We start from the raw sequence: 22858 nt of genomic DNA, 5'->3' as shown, positions 1-22858 counted from the left end.
CGCGACCGAGGTGTGCGTGAGCAGCTACCGAGGAATAAGGCTAACTGTGGCGACTGTAGACATGTCAGTACACGACTGTTGTGGTTTTTGAAAAGAAAACAACTCACTGCTGTCCTTCTTCTTTTAATGGAGAAATGTCTTCAAGTTCTGATAAAACTGGCACTTTAGCAGCATCCACGCTAATCTCTTCTGCCATAATTGCACCGGCCACTTCTCGCTGTTTGCTTAAGTCATGACTGCGCCGCGCCTAAAAGTACTGCCCCTCGTCTCTGATTGGTCCTGTCACTTTCTAACCGGGCCCAAACGGTTCAAATGGGAACTTTGCAAGATGGATTAACCAGAGAGAAACATGGAAACGGGCGAATCCATCTGCTTTGCCAGGTTAATTGGGAGTAAGGCTCTTTAAAACTCTGACTAAAAATGTTTGTTGACAGCCTTTTTTTCCACGAGCAAGACTAGACTAAGACTAGCCAAAAACAGATCTGTGATGGCCAAAACTGAAAATAAGTCCAGTTTTCATCAAAATGACTAAAACTAGACTAAAATGTAATGTAGTTTTTGTCTGACATTCAAAATCTGTGATATTTATCCACTGTGGGTAAATCTGTCCAAAAACAATACATCTGTATCTCTTCTGCCTGTCAGCTGTAGAAAGCAGGGTGCAGAGAACACACTACCATGATTTGGAACCAGATTTAGGCATTTTAGGAGAATAAATACTGGTACTAAAAGTAAAGACTAAAATATGAGGACTTTTTATGGACTAAAGCTACACTGAAATAATTTTGAGTTTTCCTTGACTAAAACTAGACTGAAAGGGTAGAAATGAGTAAAATGTTCCTGAAATTAAATGATATTTCATATAAAGACTGAGACCAAAATTAACATAGCTGTCAAAATAACACTGAAGCTACCCCTGAGGTTTCCTGGCAAAGTAATGGATAGTTATAGATAACAATTACTCACGTACTGTTCAAGTATATTCTGAAAAACATATCATATGTATACCCTGCTACTGTAGTAATTTGATCCTTGTGCTTTGTTTACCTGTTGGGTACTGGTTGTTCAGAATCTAGATGAATGAAATAAATTAATACAATAAAGAAATTACACCACAGTAGGTAAATATACCAAACTGCTTCTGTTGCAGAGGTCCAGGCATTCAAATGTGTTCCTTACAGAATTGCCACACGGTTTCCCCTGCGTTTCATCCCCCTGGAGGGTTACTGAGGAGTCTGACGTTCCTGGTTTGCATTTTTCCAGTGTGTGTTTTTTAAATGCACTTAAATGTAGGGTTGTTCCAATACCAGTATCAGAAATACATCCGATACTGCTTAAAATGCAGGTACTGGTATCGGCGAGTACATGAGTTTGTGCACTGATCCGATATGTTTGGTTTAGCTTTATATTTTTCTTTGTTTAGCCATGCTAACTGTTAGCGCTATAAACCAGAAATCCATTCTTCTTTACTGTCAGAGAACACTGCATGCACGGACTACCGTTTTTAGAGCAGAGAAGAAGAACCAAAGGACCCACTGCAGCAGTGAAGAATGGATGCTGTGTGACAGTTCTTCTCTGAATGTGATCATTAAAATGCCTCCCAGGGTCCCAGAGATGCTGGACATTATGATTCTATTTGTTGAGTCAAACTTAGGTCTAAAATAATGTGCTAGTCTGCACAGTCAGTCCAGAAAGTTCACACTGGTGTTGGATCAGTACTCAGTATCGACCGATACCCAACACCTTGGTGTCGTAATCATATTAGGAGGGAAGAAATGCTACCAGAACATCCCTACTTACATGTTTATTCTGTGTTAACATGTTTTTTTTCCTCTCAGAGTAACCTTGATCTATTCAGAGCCGAGCCGGCCTCTGATGAGTGGAAAGCCTACGTGGAGTTCATCGACGACATGATTATTGACGGATTCTTCAACAGCATCGAGTGCTCCTTCAGATTCTTCCTGGACAACACGGGTACAACATTCAGCAGTCTCTTATTTACTTTGGTAGATCTGTGGTAAAATGATGGTGTTACTACTTATGTCTCAGTGTTTCTGCCAGCCATGAAAGCTGTTTCCAAATATTTAGTCGTACATCTTCCTCCAGCCAACTCTGACTTGGATGTCTTCTTAGCATCATTCTCTGGAGGTTCGATGTCAGCTGGGCGTTTGCCTGTGTTGGCTGTTTGCATGAGTAATGTCTGGACGGGATGCTGGCACAGGTTTTGTCAACTAGTTTAGACTTACTGGGATACGGTTCAAGATGTTGAGATGGTTGCCAGATTGCTCCCCTCCATGTTTTACATGCTCTTTTACTGCTTTTATATCTTTTTCTCCTTCCTTTATTCTCAGTCTGGACTCAAAAAGTCTCAGAGTAATTCATCACATTATTGAGGTCATACAGCTTGTGAGCATATTGTTCCAGATTTAAGACAGGTAAAGTTCAGGTCATACATGTGTTAAAAAACAGAGGATGTTCTGACTGTTTGAACTGACTTTATCCTTTAACTTTGTTATCACCAATGAAAGTAAAGTCTCGCTAAAGTTTTGTTTTCTCTGCATTTTAAAGTGGATTATTTCCTTTCTGTTGGTGTTTTCAGACCAGAGATCTCCTGTAGCTCCTTTGTTTGAGGCTCATTTGGACTTAAAGATTCCTGACATGGTGTTCACTCCCTCTTTGGAGTTTGGATCAGGAGACAGTTTCTTTGAGTTGGTGGAGAGCCTCATCAATGACGTGTTCAGGATCTCCTCTTTGGTTCCCCGCCTCGCCCAGCACAGCCCCTTTCCTCATTACCAGGTCTGGATGTGCAGAAATATCAATTATCTGTCACTTTACCATACTGAAAGTCTGAAAATGAATCAATCTCCCCCTCAGGCTGACATGGAGGACATGGCTGATCTGGCAGACATGCGGCAGCTCCTCATGGAGCGTGTGCAGAGCATCATGGCGGCATGCTGCGAGTTCAGGAATTCTCTGGAGCGTTACAGCTACCTTTATGTGGACGACAGGAAGGAGTTCATGCGTCAGTTCTTGCAGTACGGACATGTTCTCAGCAGCCAGGAGACTGAGGGCTTCACTGAGTATGGCGTCTCAGAGAGCCCGCCAACACTAGATCACTTCAGAGAGCAGGTGGACAGGTGGGTTACATGGCCAGAGTTACGCCACTGCCAAATGTGAAATATTCCAGGACCACAGGTTTGGTGCAGGGTTTTGTAGGGTTACAGCTGTCAAACGAGTTGAATTTTTGATCATCATTGATCTAAGAGTTTCTGTAGTTAATTGCATCAAACCTCCCTTTACATTGCATTTTAAAATTCCACTATTTTGCATTTAAAACCATGTCTGTGTCATTTTGGCTTTTTATACTGTCTTAAACTAAAACAGGGGTGTCAAACTCAATCACGGAAGGGGCCAGATTCTGAATTAAGGTCTAACCAGAGGGCCTAACAGGGTCCACATTTAACCAAACTGTTAACCTCATTTTTACCAGTAATACATTATGGATAAAAAATTACCACTGATGATAAATGATTTTGAGATTTAAGAAGTCAAAAGAATTAGTTAAAAGGCTCATAAACTGAGATAAAAGTCAAATTTATTTGTTCAAAAGGTCAAAACATAAAATTAGATGTTAAAATAATGATTTTGAAAGGAAAATATATAAAAAAGAAAGTCACAATCATGTTTTTAAGGTAAAAACATGACTGAAAATTTAAAATGGTGCACCTAAAAGGTCAAAATGTGAGATAAAAGTCAAAATAATAAGTTGAAAAGGTCAAACGATGAAAAATATGAAATGAAGGCAAATTAATTTCTTTTCCCACCTTTCTTTTTTCTAATTATTTTTTTCTTTTCTTCTTTTTTTTTTTTTTTTTTTTTTACATATGTTTGATATCATCATGGCTAAGTTTACATTTTTATACTGGAGGAAATCTGCAGACCTCATATTTTAGGGCCAGTTACAATAAGAATAAGACATGATCTTGTGGGCTGGGTGCAACTGTACCACGGGCCAGATTTGGCCCCCGGGCCTTGAGTTTGACACCTGTGAACTAAGGGTTTGGGCACAGACCTGCTTTTATTGTGAACGACAGTCAGGTACCTGGGTCGATAGAAGACTATTCATTAACCAAAGCATAAGGAGGTTGTTAATGGATCTTAAAGGAAATAAGGGAAAAGGTAAATGCCTGATAGCATAAGAACATGACTTTTGACTTCTCCACTGAGCTTCTGTGAGTTTTTTCAAGTCAAATTAGACATTAAGGAGCAGCAGTGGGCTTGTTTTACATCAGTGAGGAAGGGATTGCTAAGGACTGGGAGGGTCAGGTAGATGTGGGAGGGAAACTTGTGCCACTGGAGATAGTTTGCACTGGTTTGAGGTCTGACACAGTGCTATGGTCTGCCAGTCAGTGTATAGTTTATTTAATAGAGCTGATGGTTCCCTAGGAGGAAGCATAGAAAAGGAAAAATATTAGATATGCAGATCTAGGAGCAGAAGCTGAACAGTGAGGGTGAAAAGTTGGGGACTGTGCAGGGGAAGAGGAGATGCCAGATGAAGCAGTTCAGGCCAGTCAGTGGTTTGGATGAGGAGGAAAAATGCTAGCTGGGGACAAAAATAAAGGTTAGCCAAACTTCTCAAGGGGGGTAGGGGGAGGTAACACCTTAGGCCACATCGGGGGGGTCAGTGCTAGTCCCCACCATAAACTCTCCCCCACCCTATTGTTAAACTCTCTCTGTCTTTCTCTTCCAGTCTTTCTCAATTTCTCTTGTCTGCTTTTTGCAGTTTGCGTTTTTGCACGTGCAGTGTTGATGCTAGGAATAGTTCTCTTTCTGTAGTTGAATTAGGGTAGGTGGTATCAGCGTTCACTTCCTGTCACTATCTGGAGCTTGCATGTGGAGAGGCTGGGTCTGTTGAAGCTGGCATTGCTGTTTGGGCTGTGATGACCATGTGACAGGGTGGGTAAGGTGGGTAAGGTGGGTAAGGTGGGCGGTGAGTGCTGGCATGGAGAGGATGGGTCAGAAACGCTGGAGATCGCTGTACAGCCCTCTGGAGGCGTCCAGATGACTGAATGAAGGAAACACTGGCGAAGGAGGGTTCCCATTTGACAGCCCTGGTGAAGTGTTGGCTTCTTGCTGTCCATCTTTAGGCACAGTTGACATGTGGAGGCAAATATTAAGGATTTAACTGAGTTAAGGGACTTCCTCGCTGTAGAGCATCTTGTGTTTACTTATAAAATGTACGAACTTGAAGCATATCTGTGCAAATAGTTTTCAAACCTCTTTAAAGCTCAAGGCACTCCTAAGATGAACCCAAATGTCAGGGCACACCACGTTTATATCCATGCAAAGCAGCCTGTATTACATGTATTACAGCATCTTTAGTTCTTGTGTTGTAGCTAATTGTACTTACTCGCATGGCAAGGCTATTTGTGAACCACCGGTCTACTGTATTGCTGTCTTTTAAGGTTGAAGACTTGTTAAAAACTGGTAGGATTCAGGTTGTACTTCTTCTTGCTAGCTGTGTAAAATCAGTTCTTTGTTATTCCGCAGTTTTGAGAAGATCTACGAGGAGGTGCATGCTCTGGAGCCAGTTCATGTGTTTCACGGTTGGATGAGGGTGGACGGTCGGAGCATGAAGAGCTCACTGATTAATATCATTAAAAAGTGGAGCTTCATGTTCAAACAGCATCTTATCGACCATGTAACCAACAGGTGAAGTACTGAATAACTATGTACTCAACTATAACCAGATTTAATGTTAGCAAACTTTTATATCTACTGCTGTGACTGACAGGACTAGGTAAGTTCACCAGCTTCACGAAATCTCTGTACCAGCATCATTTGAAAGTTACAGGAGGAAAAAAAACGATTTAATCTAAATTTCGCTGCTTGCCCAGCCCCGTTTTAAATTGTCAGTGGGGAAAATGGACATGGAAGATTTTGTCCATCCCTGATTAAAATGTCCTTTTCACTGACGTCTTTTCTAATTCTGCCTGACCTGCTACTTATCTGTATGTTTCTGTGAACGTCTTGCAGTCTGGAGACCCCTGAGCGTTTCCATGTTCTAAAGCCAGCCTAGTCTTAACAAGGGATTTGATTGGTTGAGTAGCGTCACGTGTGACTGGTGCTACTGTAAGGACAGAAAAAGCGGCGCCATTAAAGTTAGACCGCATAAATTTACTGTCTGCAGTAATTGTCAAAAAGATTAAGGCAATGCAGTTGATTTAATAAAAATAAAAATAGTAATAATAAAACTATAAATAAATAATAATAATAATGATAATAATAATAGCAAAAGTTAAATCATAATAATATTAAATATGTATAGCACTTTTGAAACCAGGATTTTTAGATGTAAAAAATAGTGCTGTCAAATGATTAAAATGTTTAATCATTTTAATGGCAGGGTTGCTGTGGATTAATTTCGATTAATCATGATTAAATAACATTCATTTTTAATCTATATTAATTGTGTTTCATTTTGCAAGCTTGGCGACGCGTTAGCCAAAGTGCAAGCAAAATCCCTGACAAACGTATGCTTCTCGTTATTTCTCGATATTTTAGGCTGGAAGTGCTTCAGTGAAAAGAAAACTCCTTCCTGCAGAATGTGCATAATACTTTATGTCGGTCGACTGTTCCATCTTGGGGTTTTTTTTTGTACTCCAATTTCCCATCGAGAGGGCCAACGTGCTGTTTGGCGTCTTCCATATTGAGTGTGTTGGTCACTACCAGATCAGTGGCCCATTTGCGCGTGTGTGGCGGCATGCTCGACGGTAACCCTACTTGGACAAACTGCCTGAAATGCGTTGCCAGAGACGTTAAGGGGATTTTGAGGCAATTTGCGCTGTAGATGGGTTAATTGCATTAAAATTTTTAATCAGATTAATCATGATGACGGATTAATCTGCATTAACGCGTTAATTTTGACAGCCCTACTAAAAAATGAAGTGCAGCAAAAATGTACAAATATAACTCTAAATAATCTAACTCAGCAGTTCCCACGCTTTTTCTGCCTGTCAGAGTGCCGTAGTTTTGAGGGCGAGGTTTAAACTATCTGGTCTTTATTTTAGATGTTATGATGTCTGCTGTGGATTCACAGTCTCATATTTCCTATTTCTAAACCAGCTTAAATAACCCCCTCATTTCTTTAGTATCAGACATTTACATTTACATTGACTTAGTATTTTTAGTATTTTTGAAGTTGTGGAACTCTTAATCTCCAAGTTTCAGCCTCTACCTCTTGTTGATTTTGTTCTGTTATTATTAACAGAATAATTTGCAGAGTTTTCTGGATTAAAAAGTGATAAAAATGTCTTAACCTTGAAGCGTCTTTGTCTGTTTTAACCTGGCTGTGAGAAAATTTCACCCAGTGGACAGTAAAAGTGAAGGTAATGATATCGTTAGATGTAGATGTTCTCAGCAGCACATCTGGACTCACAGTTGCTGCCCTCATAACACTTTACTGGTCTTTATTACTCCACTTTAACTCATCCTATGTTTTTTAATGGTGACTATTTTAATAATGGCCGTCATCACGTGTGTCTGCAGTCTGTCTGATCTGGAGCAGTTTATCAGAGTGGCAGATGCCGGTTTGAGCCAGCGGGTGGAGGAGGGAGACTACGGTGGCCTGGTGGGGGTCATGGGTCACCTGCTGGCTGTAAAGGAAAGACAGAGTACCACAGACGCCATGTTTGAGCCCCTGCAGCAGACCATCACTCTGCTGAAGCTGTACGAGCAGGAGCTGCCTGACGTTGTCTACAAACAGCTGGAGGTTGGACTGATGTTTATTCACTGTGCATTATTTCTATGTGGCTTTTCCTTTCTGCTGAGGCGGGGCCTTTTTCCTACTTTTTTGTTTTTTTCATCACTCATCTGTTCTCAGCTTTCATCCTCACATTCATCATCTGAAACTCATCCCCTTATATCTTCCTCTGTGAATCTTCGTGTTTTTCCATCTGTCTGGCTGTCTGCAGGAGTTACCAGAGAAATGGAACAACGTGAGGAAGCAGGCCATGCTAGTCAAACAGCAGGTTGCTCCTCTGCAGGCCATCGAGGTGACCAACCTGAGGAGAAAGTGTGCGACCTTTGATGTGGAGCAGCACGCCTTCAGGGAGCACTTCCGCAAGAATGGGCCCTTCAGGTACACAATAGTATTTCCTTTTTCCGCTTCATCATTTAGAAGTACATAAACACTGAATGAAGGGCTTGTAGCACAACATACTAAACTTATCCCAGTGTAACATTTCTTCTATAAAACATTTAGCGGCATGGTAATGTTTGTACAATCCTTTTAAAACAATTTGAAATTTAAAAGTTTGAGAAAATCTCACAGTACCAGGCTCCTTCCCATCTGAAACATTTGACACACCTGGAATTTGGGTGGCTTTTATAGAGGACGCTGATGTACAGTGCTTAACAAATGTATTAGACCACCTGTCATATCTGTCTCAGAGACCATCCAGCATCATGAAGTGCTTTAATGCAGACTCTTTCATTTTCAGTCAGCTCTCCACGTTTTACCATTTTGAACAGGAATGAGGAATTTCAAACTGAATTCACCCAAATTTGAGCCGGCTCACTGGACTTCTGAGAAGTCAGAAATGAATCAAGCATAACATTCAACCACTAAAACTCATTTTTCTGTTCAGGAATGATGGTAAATAATTAAATTTGACAAATTGATCAAGAAATATTAATGTGCTTTACTATTTTTTCAGTTTTTTTGTAAATCGGTAAATTTGAAAATTCGTAGATAACAATAATGATTCTATTATAGCATAAAAAAAATAATTTGTGGTAAAGAGCTTCTACATATTGGTGTATTAACCATTGCAGAAACATCAAAAATGATTTTGGTAATTACCAATGCTGTTAATTTAGGGCAGCTGTGGCATAAACCTTACTTTGGTTAGGGTTAGGGTGGTCTAACACATTTGTTACGCACTGTAACTTCCAGCAAAAACATCTAAAACATGGTGAAAACCAGAGAAAACAAGACTGTTGTTGGCTTAAAGGGATACTTCAACATTTTGGCAAATTCGCCCATTGCCATAATCCCTATAGTCATGGTAATAGGTCTTGTTACCTTAGTTGTCAGTGCAAGCTATTTTTAGATCGGCGGGGCTGAGATGCCAGCTGCTGGAGTCTTATGGTAATTCCGGCTTTCCCTCATCAAGCTCATCAAATACACAATCAAACAACTCCACAACGCTCCCGTGGACAAGTTATGACCTGCACATTCACATGGTTAAGGCTTTATGATTACGTTTCACAGCTCAGGAGGTTAACGGATACTTCAACCAGTTTCTGTCATTAGTCCTGAATGGTTCACGAAGCTGTGTCTGTGTCCTGTTCTCAAAGCAGCAGCTGTAAATACTGAAACTACCTCGCTATTGTCTTGCTAAAGTATGACATGTCTGATGGCAGATGTGTGGGATGTGTCTAGGTCATTAGTAAAAGCCCCCCTTTTCATACTGATGAGGACTTTTATTATGAAAGAGCACTATCAGGAAATAGAGTCTCAGACGTCTCACATACAAACACAGGAGAGACCAGAAACTTCGAATCAGACACTTAAAAAATTTAAAGCGTAGATGGACAGAGTAGAGCTGGAGCCTTCACTGTCAGGTTGTGGCATTTTTGAATTCCTAGGAGAGGCTTTCCCATCCTTCCAGAGAGTGGGCGGGACTTATTATTATGTCATCACTGATGTTTGTTTAATAAACAGTCATCTAAAAAACATTTGTTATTGCTTTATAAGACCATGAAAATCAGTATGAGCCTCAAATGTGAGGTGATGCACAGATAATCCTTAGACAGCAGTAACTCATAACTATTATTTTGTCTTATAACAAACTTTAAATAGTTGAACAGATATTTGGAATGAAGTGTGAGCGTTTGATTTCCTCATTTTGGGCTCATTAAAGGAGACAATGTCCCCGAGCGAGTCCCTTTGAACAGATAAGAGCTTCACCTCTCTGCCTCCTCTCTCCATGTTAGAGAAGAGTTATCTCACATCCGACAAGGCTAATTGAATCTTAACAAAGTGATAATTAATTCATAGGTGGAGATGCTTCGTCATAATGTCTAATTGTCAGATTAGTTATGTGTGTAATTGGTCTCTTAATAACCTGGTGATTATTTTCCCATTAATGTCATGGAAGTCATTGTTAATTGTCACAGTGTGCAGTTAGCACCAGAGACTGTGCTGCAGCCAAGTCAGGCTTGGCAAACCTGCAGCCCTTCATTACCCAAACACAGTCTGCGCTGTGTAAATGTGTGTGATGGTGCCTGTGTGGGCTCAGGTTCGACAGCGGGAGCCCCTACCAGATGTTGGACGCGTTCCACCAGCAGATCACGGAGCGAGAGGCCGTGATGGCCTCCCTGGTGGAGTCCGCCAGCCTGTTCGAGGTCACCGTCTCCGAGTACAAACAGCTTCGACAATGCAGGTAAAACCCAAAGCAGGAAGGAGAAAATGCCGGCAGCTCGAGCCAAATTCAGAACTAATGAGCCGTGATAGCAGAGAGGCTCCTTTACATTCAGAGTCGCCGTGGCTGATTTCACTCTGTTGTCTCCGAGGCGTGAGGTGGGGCTCCTGAAGGAGCTGTGGGACATGATCACCATGGTGGACTCAAGTATGGCGGCATGGAAGACAACGCCCTGGAGGGAGATCCATGTAGAGGACATGGAGCTGGAGTGTAAACGCTTTTCTAAAGACATACGAGGGCTTGATAAAGAGGTAAGAGACCACTGCAGGAACTCCATCCTGTATGCCAAAAACATCAGTCATGTCTGAAAGTTTGAAAATGCAAACTAATCTGCTTGCGCAGCAGCCAGTCAGAGTTATGTTTGAGTGATGAGGCTTTCTGAGAAATCTGGATGTAGCCTTCTACGTGGAGCAGGTGTGACTTAGACCTGCATTATCTCTTATAACCAGGAAAGACTGATTACAAAATAAGTCTATGATAAAACGTTTCTCCTTGTCACTTGATTTATTCCCTCCTGAAACACTTTCCTAACAAGTGTATGGTCTCAATCTTCACTTTAGAGCAGCATTACTCAACCCTGCTCAACCAAAAAGCCAAATTGATAAAAAAAAACCTTTGCAAGAGCCATGATCGAAGTGGTGAAAAGTGGCAAAAATGGGTTAAAATGGCAATAAAAATATGTTAAAGGTGGCAAAATGGTTGAAAAGGGGTAAAATCAGTTCATAATGCCAAAACTGTGTGAAAAGTGACAAAATGGGGGAGAAAAAGTGGCAAAGAATGATGAGATGAGAATTGACAAAAAATTTATTACAGGTAGCAAAAATGGTCAAAAAGTGGTAAAAACATGACAAAAAAGTAGTGGAAAGTGACTAAAATGGGCAAAAGGCAGCAAAAGGTTAACCTTGCAAAGCGGATGGAGATGCCTGTTTCTCGTTGGCGAATCCATCTTGCAAAGCCTCCATCTGAACTGTTTGGGCCTAGTTAGAAAGTGACAGGACCAATCAGCAACAAGGGGCGGTGCTTTCAGGCGCCGCAGAGTCGTGATGTACAAAAGCAGCAGTAAGAGCTGGTGCAGTTATGGAGGAAGCCATTAGCATGGATGCTGCTAAAGCGCCAGTTTAATCAGAACTTGACGACATTTCTTCATTAAAAGAAGAACAAAGAACAGCAGTGAGTTGTTTTCTTTTCAAAAACGACTAAAGTCGAGTACTGACATGTCTACAGTCGCCATGTTTCACATTGTTCCTCAGCAGCTGCGCATGTGCAGCTCGATAGCGGCAACATCACGTGTTTTGTTGCTCTGATTGGCCCGTAGAGATGTGACAGACAAAACGTTCATCCAATCACACTGTGAGTTTTTTTCAAAGCCTCTGCCCTTCTCAGACATTTCCTGTTGAAGCTTTCCCAGATGGCTGTGTTTCACACAGCCATCTGGCATGTCAGGTTAGCAAAAGGTGGGAGAATGGGCAAAAAAAAAAGAAAACATTTTGGAAAAAGTGGCATTTAAAGGCAGCTTAATTGGTTGAAAAGTGGCGAAAATAGGGAAAAAGTGCACATAGTAAAAAGCAGGTTAAAAGATTCAGTAACTGCAAAAAGTGGCAAAAGAAGTGACAAAGGTGGGCTTAAAGCAGTGAAAATTGATTAAAGTGGCATAAAATTGCAAATAAGGGCAATGGAAATATACAGACAAATTTAAAAGCTAAAAGTTTAAGCCAACTGTTTAAGTTTTGGGAACAAACTGGTTAGTGTTACTTGCAGTGAGGTCAAAGTTTCCCTTTATAAGGTTTTCTGGGGGAATAATATTTCAAATTAAGACATAAAAGAGCAACAAATCATCACAAAAGAGCCACATGTGGCTCCAGAGCCACACGTTGAGTATCACTAATTTAGAGTATTCTTCAATACAACATGATGCTCAGTTAGAATATCTTATCTTATCTTATCTTATCTTATCTTATCTTAGTGAATGATGGTCTCATTTGGAGTCAGAGATCAAAAAGAAGGGGAGGAGTTGGAAAGCGTCTCCAGTAACTGACAAGTTTCCCCCATTGCAATCTGGGAAATAAGTTCAGTTTTGCCCTCAAAGACACACTGGAGTTTTCTGATATTTTTTCTTGTGAGAAAATGTTTAAAAGGCTATTTAAACTACTGAAAAATCCCTTTTGCCCTGAAATTATACTTGCACTTCCCTACCAAAGGTATCACTTATGTAAGCTGTTTATTTAGCTCCTTTTTTGGCCTCTCCCTATTTTCCAGGTTTGGTTGCTTCTGCACCAAAATCCACCAGATGGTGACTGCTGACATGCCAAATCGAAGGCTTTAAATCAGTTTTCTCAGACCCAGTCATGTCACATACTGGTTTTTGGAAGTGAAGTAAAACAGTAGTGGTTTCGATGGTAAAAATATCTCCACCTACCTTTGAGCTGAGGCCGGCCTAAGCCTCCTGGATATCAGCCACATTAAGAGTGGTTTCACATTAGGAATCAAAGCACACTTGAAGCCAAAACCTGGTTCATTTGATCTGCAGTGTAGTCTAGCAATGTGCCTGAAACTGCTGGTAGATGGGGTCTCTGGTGTTGACTGTGTTAAAAGAAGTTTAAAGACATTAACTGCTTCTAACACTATGAAAAAGGCCGTTTTAACAGGAGTTAGAAATAAGACAAGGCTTAGTAATCAGTGGATTGAAAATTAAACGCGTTATAGATCAGGGGTCATCAACTGCTTTTGCACAAGGGCCAGCTTATGTCTATGCAGACACTGTGAGGGCCGGCACGTTAAATGAACTAAATAAAAGAAACAAATGTGTCTAAATAATTAAATTTGCCTTGAAATGTACCTTATTTTTAGCCTTTAGCAGTGCACTCAGTCTCTATTCACTCAGTTAAATCCCTATACTGCAGCAGGCCACAAGGGGGCGATTGAGATATTTAAGCCACATGTTTCTGGGACTGCCATGTAGTTTGATGAGAATTTGCTGCATCCTCATTGGTGGAAACATTAAGGAAAATATATTTTAATTTTATTTAAGAATGGACTTTTGAGTAAGTTGGTCATGCATATTATGTGCTAATAATGGTTAATAATGGGTGGATTTTTGGAAAAACTGATCAAACATTAAGCCAATCATTAAAAAAATGTTTCAGTCTCACTTATTTTTTGTTAGTTAAATATCCATAGGGATTAAAAAAGAGAAGATACCCAAAATATGGCAAAATAGCATGGATGTGGCGCCTGGGCCTCCAGTTGATGATCAATGCTATAGATGTTACAGATAAATAACCTTTCCTTCTTCCTGTACTGTAGCTGCAGAGCCTAAGGGCTCAGAAGCAGCCAATGTTTAAATGCATAAATGTCAACTCTTCTAGAATAATCTAAAATGAAGCCTGGTGCTCCACCGTCTCTGTCAGAAGCTCTTGTTCTGACTCCTGCTCTTTGTGTCTGATAGGTCAGAGCTTGGGACGCCTTCACAGGTTTGGACAGCAGAGTAAAGAACCTGGTGGTCTCCCTGCGGGCCGTGGCGGAGCTCCAGAACCCCGCCATACGACCTCGACACTGGCACCAGCTGATGGCTGCAACTGGAGTCCGCTTCACCATGAATGAGGTCTCTGCTTTATTCCACAGATAAGAAATAAAATCTCTTCACATATAAAGTTTTGTTCATAACTGCAGGGTAATTTGTGAGCTCTACATCTGCTGTGATTGTGTGTTTTTTAAACAAGCCCCTGCTTTAATAATGTGCCAGTGATTTAAGAGAAACTCACATATACTCGCTGCTTTCCTCCAATTAATTTCTGATTTTCTTCCCCAGTCTGTATCCTCACTGGGCTTGTTTAAACTCTTTGTTCTGCTGAAACTGTTTAGTTTGAACAGAAAGTTATTACAGAGACTAAATTGGCCTCAGTGAACTCCTGTTACAAAGTACTTTTAAACACATGGGTTTGCTGTTTTATTCCTGCTAATACCCCTCACCTGTAGGATGCAGAGCAGCTGCTAGAGGCATCAACAGTCAGAACTTCTGCCGTTTTATTCCTCTCCAACCCACCAACTGTTAAATTTGGCCCTCCTGAATAATAAAACTAATGACTACATTTGATCTTTACATTCTTGGAGGCACATTGAACATAAAGGTAAAGGCTATTTTCATATTCTTGGGCTCTTTGCAGCTGGGGAAACACTTTGGGGCCAAATCCACAGAGAATGGATTACACCACCTTGTAGGATTTGTACAGAATTAACACTTGCTTAAGTCAAGTACCTCCCAAAGAGAAAATCATGTTTGCACTACCTTTCTGCAAGATACATTGTGTTTTCTCGTGCAAATTCCACGATATGCAGTTTCTGTGCTCTTTATGGAGTTTGCATGTCTACCAGCTTAGATTAGATTTCATCTATGGAGATTGCTGTGGGACAGACTTATAGTTCAGAGGTTGCTCTGAACTGCCTCAATGTCCTCAACAAGCAGAAGAGATGAAGAAAGTACCCTCTCCTCTTGTAGACTACCCCAGGGAGGGCCTCTTTTGCCAGCTATATCTGCATTTTTATCTGTGTACAACCGCTTTAAGAAGTTTATGGATAGGAACCACTCTCCCTCGTTAAAGCTGAAATAGCTTAAGTGGTCTCTGATACAGGCTCTACAGCTGAACAGAGAGGGAAAGGTCTGCTTTTTCTTATCTCCTTGGAAACTCTGTTTGAAGTCTGACATCTTTATGATAAAGGTTTTAATTTGATGTAATTCTAGCAGGACAGCTGCTCTCCTTCTACCCCCTTTCTGTCTCTCTTGTTAGCTAGACTGATCGCTGATGTAAATCTTTGTCCTAATGCAATGCCTCAAAATAAATGTTCCAGTTATTTGAAGATAATGTGAATTTATCACTTTAACTCCATATGCCACAGATTTAATCTCAATAAAATCTCATAATGTCTTATAAATCTATAAGTAAACTATATTGCACATTAGTCTGACCCTATATTAAATATGTAGAGAAGAAATCCAGTCCACATGCGTGTAAAGGAGTTCAAGAAAATGTCTAAAATCGGAAGTCTATAATGCTTTGGATTGATCAGAGTTCATGAAAGGAAATAAAAATGTATTTAAAATGTTTGCTGTTTTAAATCAGTATGTCTTTACACAAATATCCATGGTTTTGTTCCTAGTTTAAAGGTAATAAGGGACCCTCAGTTTACATTAATTTACAGTATAGAGATCTGGTGCTGTACAATTAAACAGTTCTTGGCAAGTTAAAGGGTGAAAAGTGGCAAGAAATGGCATAATGAAAGATTTGCAAAAAGCAGGATAACAAGTGGCAAAAATTGATTAAAAGTGGCAAAAAAATGGAAAAACAGGGCTAAAAATTCAAATAAAGGCAATGGAAATACACAGACAAAAATAAAGGTTGACAATTAAAATTAACTGTTTAAGTGTGGGAAACAAACTGATCAATGTGACTTGCAATTGGCAATTTCAGAGGTCAAAGTTTCCCCTTTTTAAGGTTTTCTGGGGGAGTCAAATTTCAAATTAAGACACAAAAGATCCACAAATCATCACAAAAGAGCCACGATTTTAGTACCACTGCTGTACAGGTTTCCCATACATCAGTGGTAGGATACAAGAATATGATTTTAATAAAGTCTTCTACATCCAGATATTAACTTTTTCATTTTTCGTACAGAAATAATCACTGTACTGTTTTACAATCCCATGGTTCATAGCACTGGTCTGTCATGGCAGTCTTTGTGGCATACTTTCTTAAAACATAGTATTTTTCTTTTTAACGGAAATGTAATCCATTCTGTCAAAAATACAGAAAAACAGAGAGAAAAAGGCGGTTGCATTGAAGTTTATCTCTACTGAAAGCAAATAAAGCTGCATTTTCTCCTCCCTTAGACTCAGTGATCCTCTCTGCCTGCAAGTGGCCCAGGTATTAAAACAGCAGCAGCAGTGGCTGTTCCTTCTTGTTGGTGATAGAACGTTGATTGAAACAGCAGGTGTAACGTCTCTGTTGGTGCAGCTCTGCAGTTTGATTATAATAGCTGCTTTCTGCTGCTTCATATTAATGACACTAAACTGGAAGCAGCGGGGCCTCAGCAGTAATGTGTCAGATATTATCATATCATAGTATGGAGGCTGTTGGAATGGTGGGCAGAGTACTAATGAGTTGTTTTTTTTTTTTTTATATGAGCAGGAGACGACGCTAGCCGACCTGCTGCAGCTGAACCTGCACTGCTTTGAGGATGAGGTGCGAGGGATCGTCGATAAAGCGGTCAAAGAGATGGGGATGGAAAAGGTCCTGGCTGAGCTCAACTCCACCTGGACAGGTACAGCAAGGGGGCACTCTGCCACTGTGTGTTAACCTTGTTTATGCCTCCGTGGCACAGCAGAGGCTGGAGGCATGATTGTGTACACCAGTCCTTTTGCCTGTCTGCCAGTCCATGCCATTGCTGTTAATGCAGTATCTCAAGTATGCTTCAAACTTTGCATAAACGCTCCAAGAACCCATTGATAACTACTGTCTATCATTTCCTGATGGATGCTTTACTCCTCCTAAATAAATAGTGCTCTTTATGGACTGTTTCCTGAGTGTTTTCTTCAGACTAGCCAAGTACACACCATTATGATCTGCACAATTGCATTAACCACCTAGTAATATCACTGCATTCAGCCCACACAGCTGTCATAAAAAGAGAAATAAGATACAGAGACGAAAAAGTTATTGCACCAGGCTGTAAACATGTTTATTTCTGCTGTAAAGTCTTAAAGTGGCGCTCTATGGCGATGGATTCTCCTTTGCAGATGGCCTCAAGTGAATATTTGAGGGGTTGCAGTTTTTTGGACCTTTAAAGGTCAGGTTGCACCTTGATTGAAACTGGAGCTTGGGACCAGAAAGTCATCAGGAAAATATTCACTGAGGGAACAAAATATCATTCACCTCAACATCAAAGTTCATTGCTACAGTTTACTGACTGAGTTTTGTGATCTGGTCTAGGTATGCAGTTCCGGTATGAGCCTCACCACAGGACTCAGGTTCCTCTGCTGCGCTCAGATGAGGAGCTGATCGAGACACTGGAGGACAACCAGGTACAGCTGCAGAATCTCATGTCGTCCAAGTACATCGCTCACTTCCTGGATGAGGTGTCATCTTGGCAGGGCAAACTGTCCGTAGCCGACTCCGTCATCTCCATCTGGTTTGAGGTGCAGCGGACGTGGACTCACCTGGAGAGCATCTTCATTGGATCAGAGGACATCCGCTCACAGCTGCCAGAGGTTAGAAAAGTGTCAAATGTCCGCTAACTGATTAGTGAGATTCTTTCTCTTTTTTACACTCATCCAAGGGAACAAGTAGTGATTATATATCACAGGTCATAATTCCAGTATCCATGTGCATTAATCTGCCGGTCTTTCTCAGACGTATTTCAGACGGTTACAGCAGTTTAACAGTGATGGTGGGTGTGTGTGCTTGTGCCTGGGCACGTGAACTTGCAGCTGCATTTGGAGAAGATGAAGAGGGCATTGCACCGACTATTTCACATATCTTCTGACCTGATGGCTTAATTTAAACAAATAAATCAGGGTTTTTTTTTGGCCAGTCTGTGCACAGACAGGAAAACCCTTTCTCTGGGCCCTTTTCTCTGTCTGTGGGTGCACGTATCTCACGTTTGGTTAAAACCTGCTATATGCATGATGGCTGCCATGTGTCCCCTGCATCAGTTTGATGTGCCAGCTGTTCACATCCTGTTATGACTAAATACAAGCACTGTAGTGAACCCACAAAAAGTAAAAAGACAAAAAAACACCCCCCACTAAAGACAAACAAGGACCAGCACATCCAAGCTCATAGCAGCAGAACTTTACTGAGATAAGGGTCCATACAGTGCAGTTTCTTAAAAGATGAAAATTAAAGTTGAACAAGGTCAGATATATGCAGAAAATGCTTATAGCCAACAAATTTTAATACCATGAAAAAAATCAGTGAAGGGTCCTTTTCTCAAACACAGTTTGTCCTGTAGAAGGGTAAGGGTTAACCCTAACCCCATGCATTATTGATATGTGGGCACAGGTTCATCAACTTTACTCTCAACATTATTATTATGATATTTTGCAGTCACGTCATATATAACTGTTCTTTTAAATCACATAAATAAGCTGTGATTAATCATGATTAATCACACATTTAAAATACTAGATGAAGTATGGTAAACTTTAGTTTTAACATTTATTTAATAGCTCAGCTTAGTAGTCATGGTTTGTAAGTTATAATATCTGAACAGTAATCTCCATAAACTGCAAACCTATTCAGCAGACAAACACATGAAGTACAAAAATCACTTCTGCTGTAAAGTGAATGTAAACTGTTTGAAGCCCCTTTTCTTCATCGATGATGACGGTCTGCAGTCTTTGGCGACACATTTAGTGGTGCATTAGTGACAAATCCAGGTCTGCTGCACGCTGCCAGCGTAGCTTGAGGACAATATTAATGTTAGCATACACAACACCCAACGGATTTTTATCTAAACTTCCATTCAGCAGCTTTTTAAATCCTAATTTACCTGGCTCTGTCTCCTCGCTCTTCATTTTCACCTCTTCACCCCCAGGCACGTCAAAGTCTGCACTGGAGGACTGCGGGAGGAAGTTGGTTCATTTGCATTATTATTTTTTTAATGCATTAGGTTTCTGTGAGCATTAACACGTTATCACTAACAGCCCTAATACTTTTACAGGAGCAGAAGTAGGGGTGTGATGAGACCTGGCAACTAACCCGTCACAAATTTTCTCATCCAGGCGAGATGCAGCCTGTAAAGGCAGCAAGATGGAGAGCAGCAGCTGCCATAAAGTGGTCCCATTGAGGGGAAAGTTGTAGTGATGCACTGATTGGGACAATGAGGGCCGATGCCAATACCAATGTTTAAAATAACAATTTGACTGATACCTCTGCTGATACCAGTGTTTTTTCATTAACTGTTGTTACTTCCTACATTTTTGTGAGTCTTAACTTCCTCATGTAGGCTGGGACCAAAATTATTTTTTTGTTGAACACCAGTATAATTCTATTATTTTCTAACTTTAGAGGGGACAAATCCAGCAACAGAAATCCATAGTGGAACTTCTTATTTAAACATTCACAATGAAAGATAATTTAAAAATAATAACCTCAGCGTAGCCTGAAATAGATAATTTCCATCTTTTTCAAATCAACCTCAACATAGACAATATTATTAGAAACAACCATGTTTAATCCTATTTGTCATTCAGAAATATAGGGATATAAAAATGGATATATTACTCAACCCTACCTTAAAGCCTAATTCCTTGTAAAATGCACATGTATTTTCCAGCTCTACCTCTACCTATTTTAGATGCATGTTTTTGATAATCATCTCTGCCTTGTTGCAGATCCGTCTGTTTCTCCTCTCATCGTGGATGTGAGGAGCAGCTGTGGCTGGCATCAGTCGTGCATAAAGCTGCCCTTGTGCGCTTTAACTTCCTCATTAAAATATCGGTCCTTGTACCAGGATGCAATGTTGTAGGTGTGCAAACAGACTCTAATAAAGCAGTCTGAAGTAGTAATTTAGTTTTTAGAGTCTACATCCGTGTGTGAAAGGATGTTTTGGGGCTGATTCTGGAGGGTCGGCTGACTTCTCTCTCAGACTAAGAGCTGTGTGTTCAAGTTGATACCAGGAGAATGTTTAAAGTGTCCCACTGTTTTTTGACTAATTTAAACCATATCAGAAACACTGCGCTGCAATCTCAGCTAATCTGGACAGACAGCTGGAGGGTTGAAAAGATGTTTTCATGTTTGACAAACATTAGCAACTGTTATCTGTGCGTGTGTCTGATTTTTTGCTGATGAACCACCGGATGCATTGGTGCATCACTAGTTGTAGGCTAGTTTTACTGCTTTGGTTTTACATTTAGTTTTAAGCACAGGTGACCTTTTGCCAAGTGTAATACGAGCACAGAGTATGTAAATGTTAGCCCTGCTAGCATCTAAAAGAAAACTGTGTTACCTCCAATTTCCACAAACATGCCGTGATCCGCTGGCGTGTCATACTGCAGAGCAAATGGTTCCCACTCTAGTCCGTCAGAGCAGATCCACCACCCATGGTCCAGTCCAGCAGCAGGGCGCCCCTGAATCACCGCAGGTCTATTTTCAGCGCTGGCAGCTGCCAAACCTCAAATCATCACTATATCATTACGTCTCATCCTGGAGCGAGCATGCACATTACTGTCACAAATGTAATGGTTAGATGTTGAAGATGCAGCGGGCTCTTAATATATTAGGAGGGTCTTGAGAAGTACAGTGTTAATTTTGTCGACTAAAACTATGACTAAAAATGTTCATCGACAGCCTTTTTTTTTCCATGACAAAAACTAGACTGAGACTAACAAAAATAGATCTGTGATTAAGTTTAGTTTTCATCAAGATGACTAAAACTAGACTAAAATGTAATGTAGTTTTTGTCAGACATTCAAAATCTGTGATATTTCTGCACTGTGGGTAAATCTGTCAAAAACAATGCATCTGTATCTAATTTGCCTCTCAGCTGTAGAAAGCAGGGACCCCAGGTTTAGCAGAGAACACACTACCATGATTTGGTACCAGATTTAGGCAAGAAAATAAATGTTTGGACTAAAAGTAAAGACTAAAATGTGAGGACTTTTATGGACTAAAACTAGACTAAAATGTTTTGAGTTTCTGTCGACTAGAACTAGACTAAAACTAAAAAGGATAGAAATGATAAAAATGTGACTAAAACTAAAATACTTTTCATTTAAAGACTAAACTTAAGACTAAAATCAAAAATATCTGCCAAAATGAACACTGGAGAAGTATTAGATGTCAGATTGTCTATACCCTGCTACGGCAGTCTCCTCTCGTAGCAAACATCTCGTTCAGTGAAGTATTTACTGTACAATCAGCTGGACACATATGTGAACGCTGCTTCGGCCTATAACAGAGACTGTATTTTGTCATAACCGCTGCCTTAACTCCAAGGCTCTGTGGGAAACAGTGCAACATTTATCATCAGATCTCACCAGCCCAGAGAGGAGGAGGGTCTTCACGTCGCTTTGTTGTCACTGTCTACCTTCCTGGTGAAAACACCGTCCTTAGATTTGCTATTATTCCCAGCAATGGTCTCTCAGCTCTCAGCTTTGTGTATATCTCATTCACACACTCGAGCTGAAATGCTTATCAGTATGCAGAGATCTGATTGGTTGAAATGTATTGTGTGGGATGAGTAATAATGCATAAGCCTTCTGTCAGTGTGCGTGGATTTTTAAAGCCTTCTCTCCAAGTTGAACAGAGAAAAGCGAGTCAGAAATCAAACAGATTCATTAGGGGAGTGTTAAAATGTACACATTTAATCTTAATGGGATGATTTCCCTCCCCTTATATTGTGATACAAGCATGCACAGTTAATTCTAGCTCTATAGGTCCACGTCTCTGAGGGTTCTTATGCATGCAGGTCTTACACTACGCCCTGTCATTGCCATATGAACCCAAGTAGCTTGACTCTTAGAGCTGTTCATTAAGACAGCATTAATTGGCTCTTGCTCAGTTTAGGAGCTGAGATTACTCGACTTTTTAATTGCTCCCACGATGATCCAACTGTGCTTAAACCCAGATGTTTGCTATTAAACGGCTGATTCTCTCCTCTCTCTTCTGGGACCCTTAATCTGCTGGCCCGGCTCCCTTGTGAAATCCTTCGCAGGACTCCAGGCGCTTCGAGGGGATTGATGCTGATTTCAAAGAGCTGGCGAACGCAGTGCATCAAACACCCAACGTGGTGGAGGCCACGAATAAAGCGGGCCTGTTTAGTAAACTGGAGGACATCCAGAGCAGGTGAGAGGTCTCTTTGTTTCTTCTTCTCTGGTATGTTATCTGGGCCTTTTCTGCAGGGATCTAACTTCCTGTGTGCCTCTCCTCAGGCTCTCTCTCTGTGAAAAAGCTCTGGCAGAGTATCTGGACACCAAGCGTCTGGCCTTCCCGAGGTTTTACTTCATCTCTTCGGCTGATCTGTTGGACATCCTCTCTAATGGGACCAACCCACACCAGGTGCTCCTCTAATTTTTGCCTGAGGGGGTGTGATGATTTAATGCTTCAGTCTGTTCACAGAGTCAGGAAAGCTCTTTGCACCATGCACTAAACTTTCTGCGAGTTTCTTTTAACAGTTTTTTAAAGTTGCATCATCTGGCTGCTGGTGTGTGTCTTGTAGTTCCTGCATTGTCCACACAGAGGCACTGTTGCTCATGGTTTCAGCCTCCATCATCAGGATATTGTCTCATGCATTTCGGGCTTGCAGAAATAAATCACAGTTAAGCACAAGTTGCCACTAAATCTCCCTAAGAGGAAGTTAGCAGGCGTGCTGCAGAA

At 40.8% G+C, this 22858-nt stretch overlaps 1 protein-coding gene across 1 annotated transcript in view; it reads left to right on the top strand.

Moving 5' to 3' along the window:
- dnah9 (dynein, axonemal, heavy chain 9) overlaps positions 1-22858 on the top strand; it is a 294417-nt gene that overhangs the window by 28552 nt on the left and 243007 nt on the right. The window contains exons 16-28 of the mRNA XM_041816205.1: positions 1839-1974; positions 2600-2796; positions 2875-3137; positions 5551-5712; positions 7549-7771; positions 7974-8140; positions 10305-10448; positions 10579-10738; positions 13933-14088; positions 16670-16802; positions 17471-17748; positions 22197-22327; positions 22414-22540. Of these exons, the coding sequence (XP_041672139.1) occupies positions 1839-1974; positions 2600-2796; positions 2875-3137; positions 5551-5712; positions 7549-7771; positions 7974-8140; positions 10305-10448; positions 10579-10738; positions 13933-14088; positions 16670-16802; positions 17471-17748; positions 22197-22327; positions 22414-22540 (2277 nt within the window). The remainder of the gene's footprint in view (positions 1-1838; positions 1975-2599; positions 2797-2874; positions 3138-5550; positions 5713-7548; positions 7772-7973; positions 8141-10304; positions 10449-10578; positions 10739-13932; positions 14089-16669; positions 16803-17470; positions 17749-22196; positions 22328-22413; positions 22541-22858) is intronic.

This window comes from Cheilinus undulatus, linkage group 20 (assembly GCF_018320785.1).
Source record: "Cheilinus undulatus linkage group 20, ASM1832078v1, whole genome shotgun sequence".
Classification (NCBI taxonomy): domain Eukaryota; kingdom Metazoa; phylum Chordata; class Actinopteri; order Labriformes; family Labridae; genus Cheilinus; species Cheilinus undulatus.
This window is presented reverse-complemented; position numbering and strand designations above follow the sequence as displayed.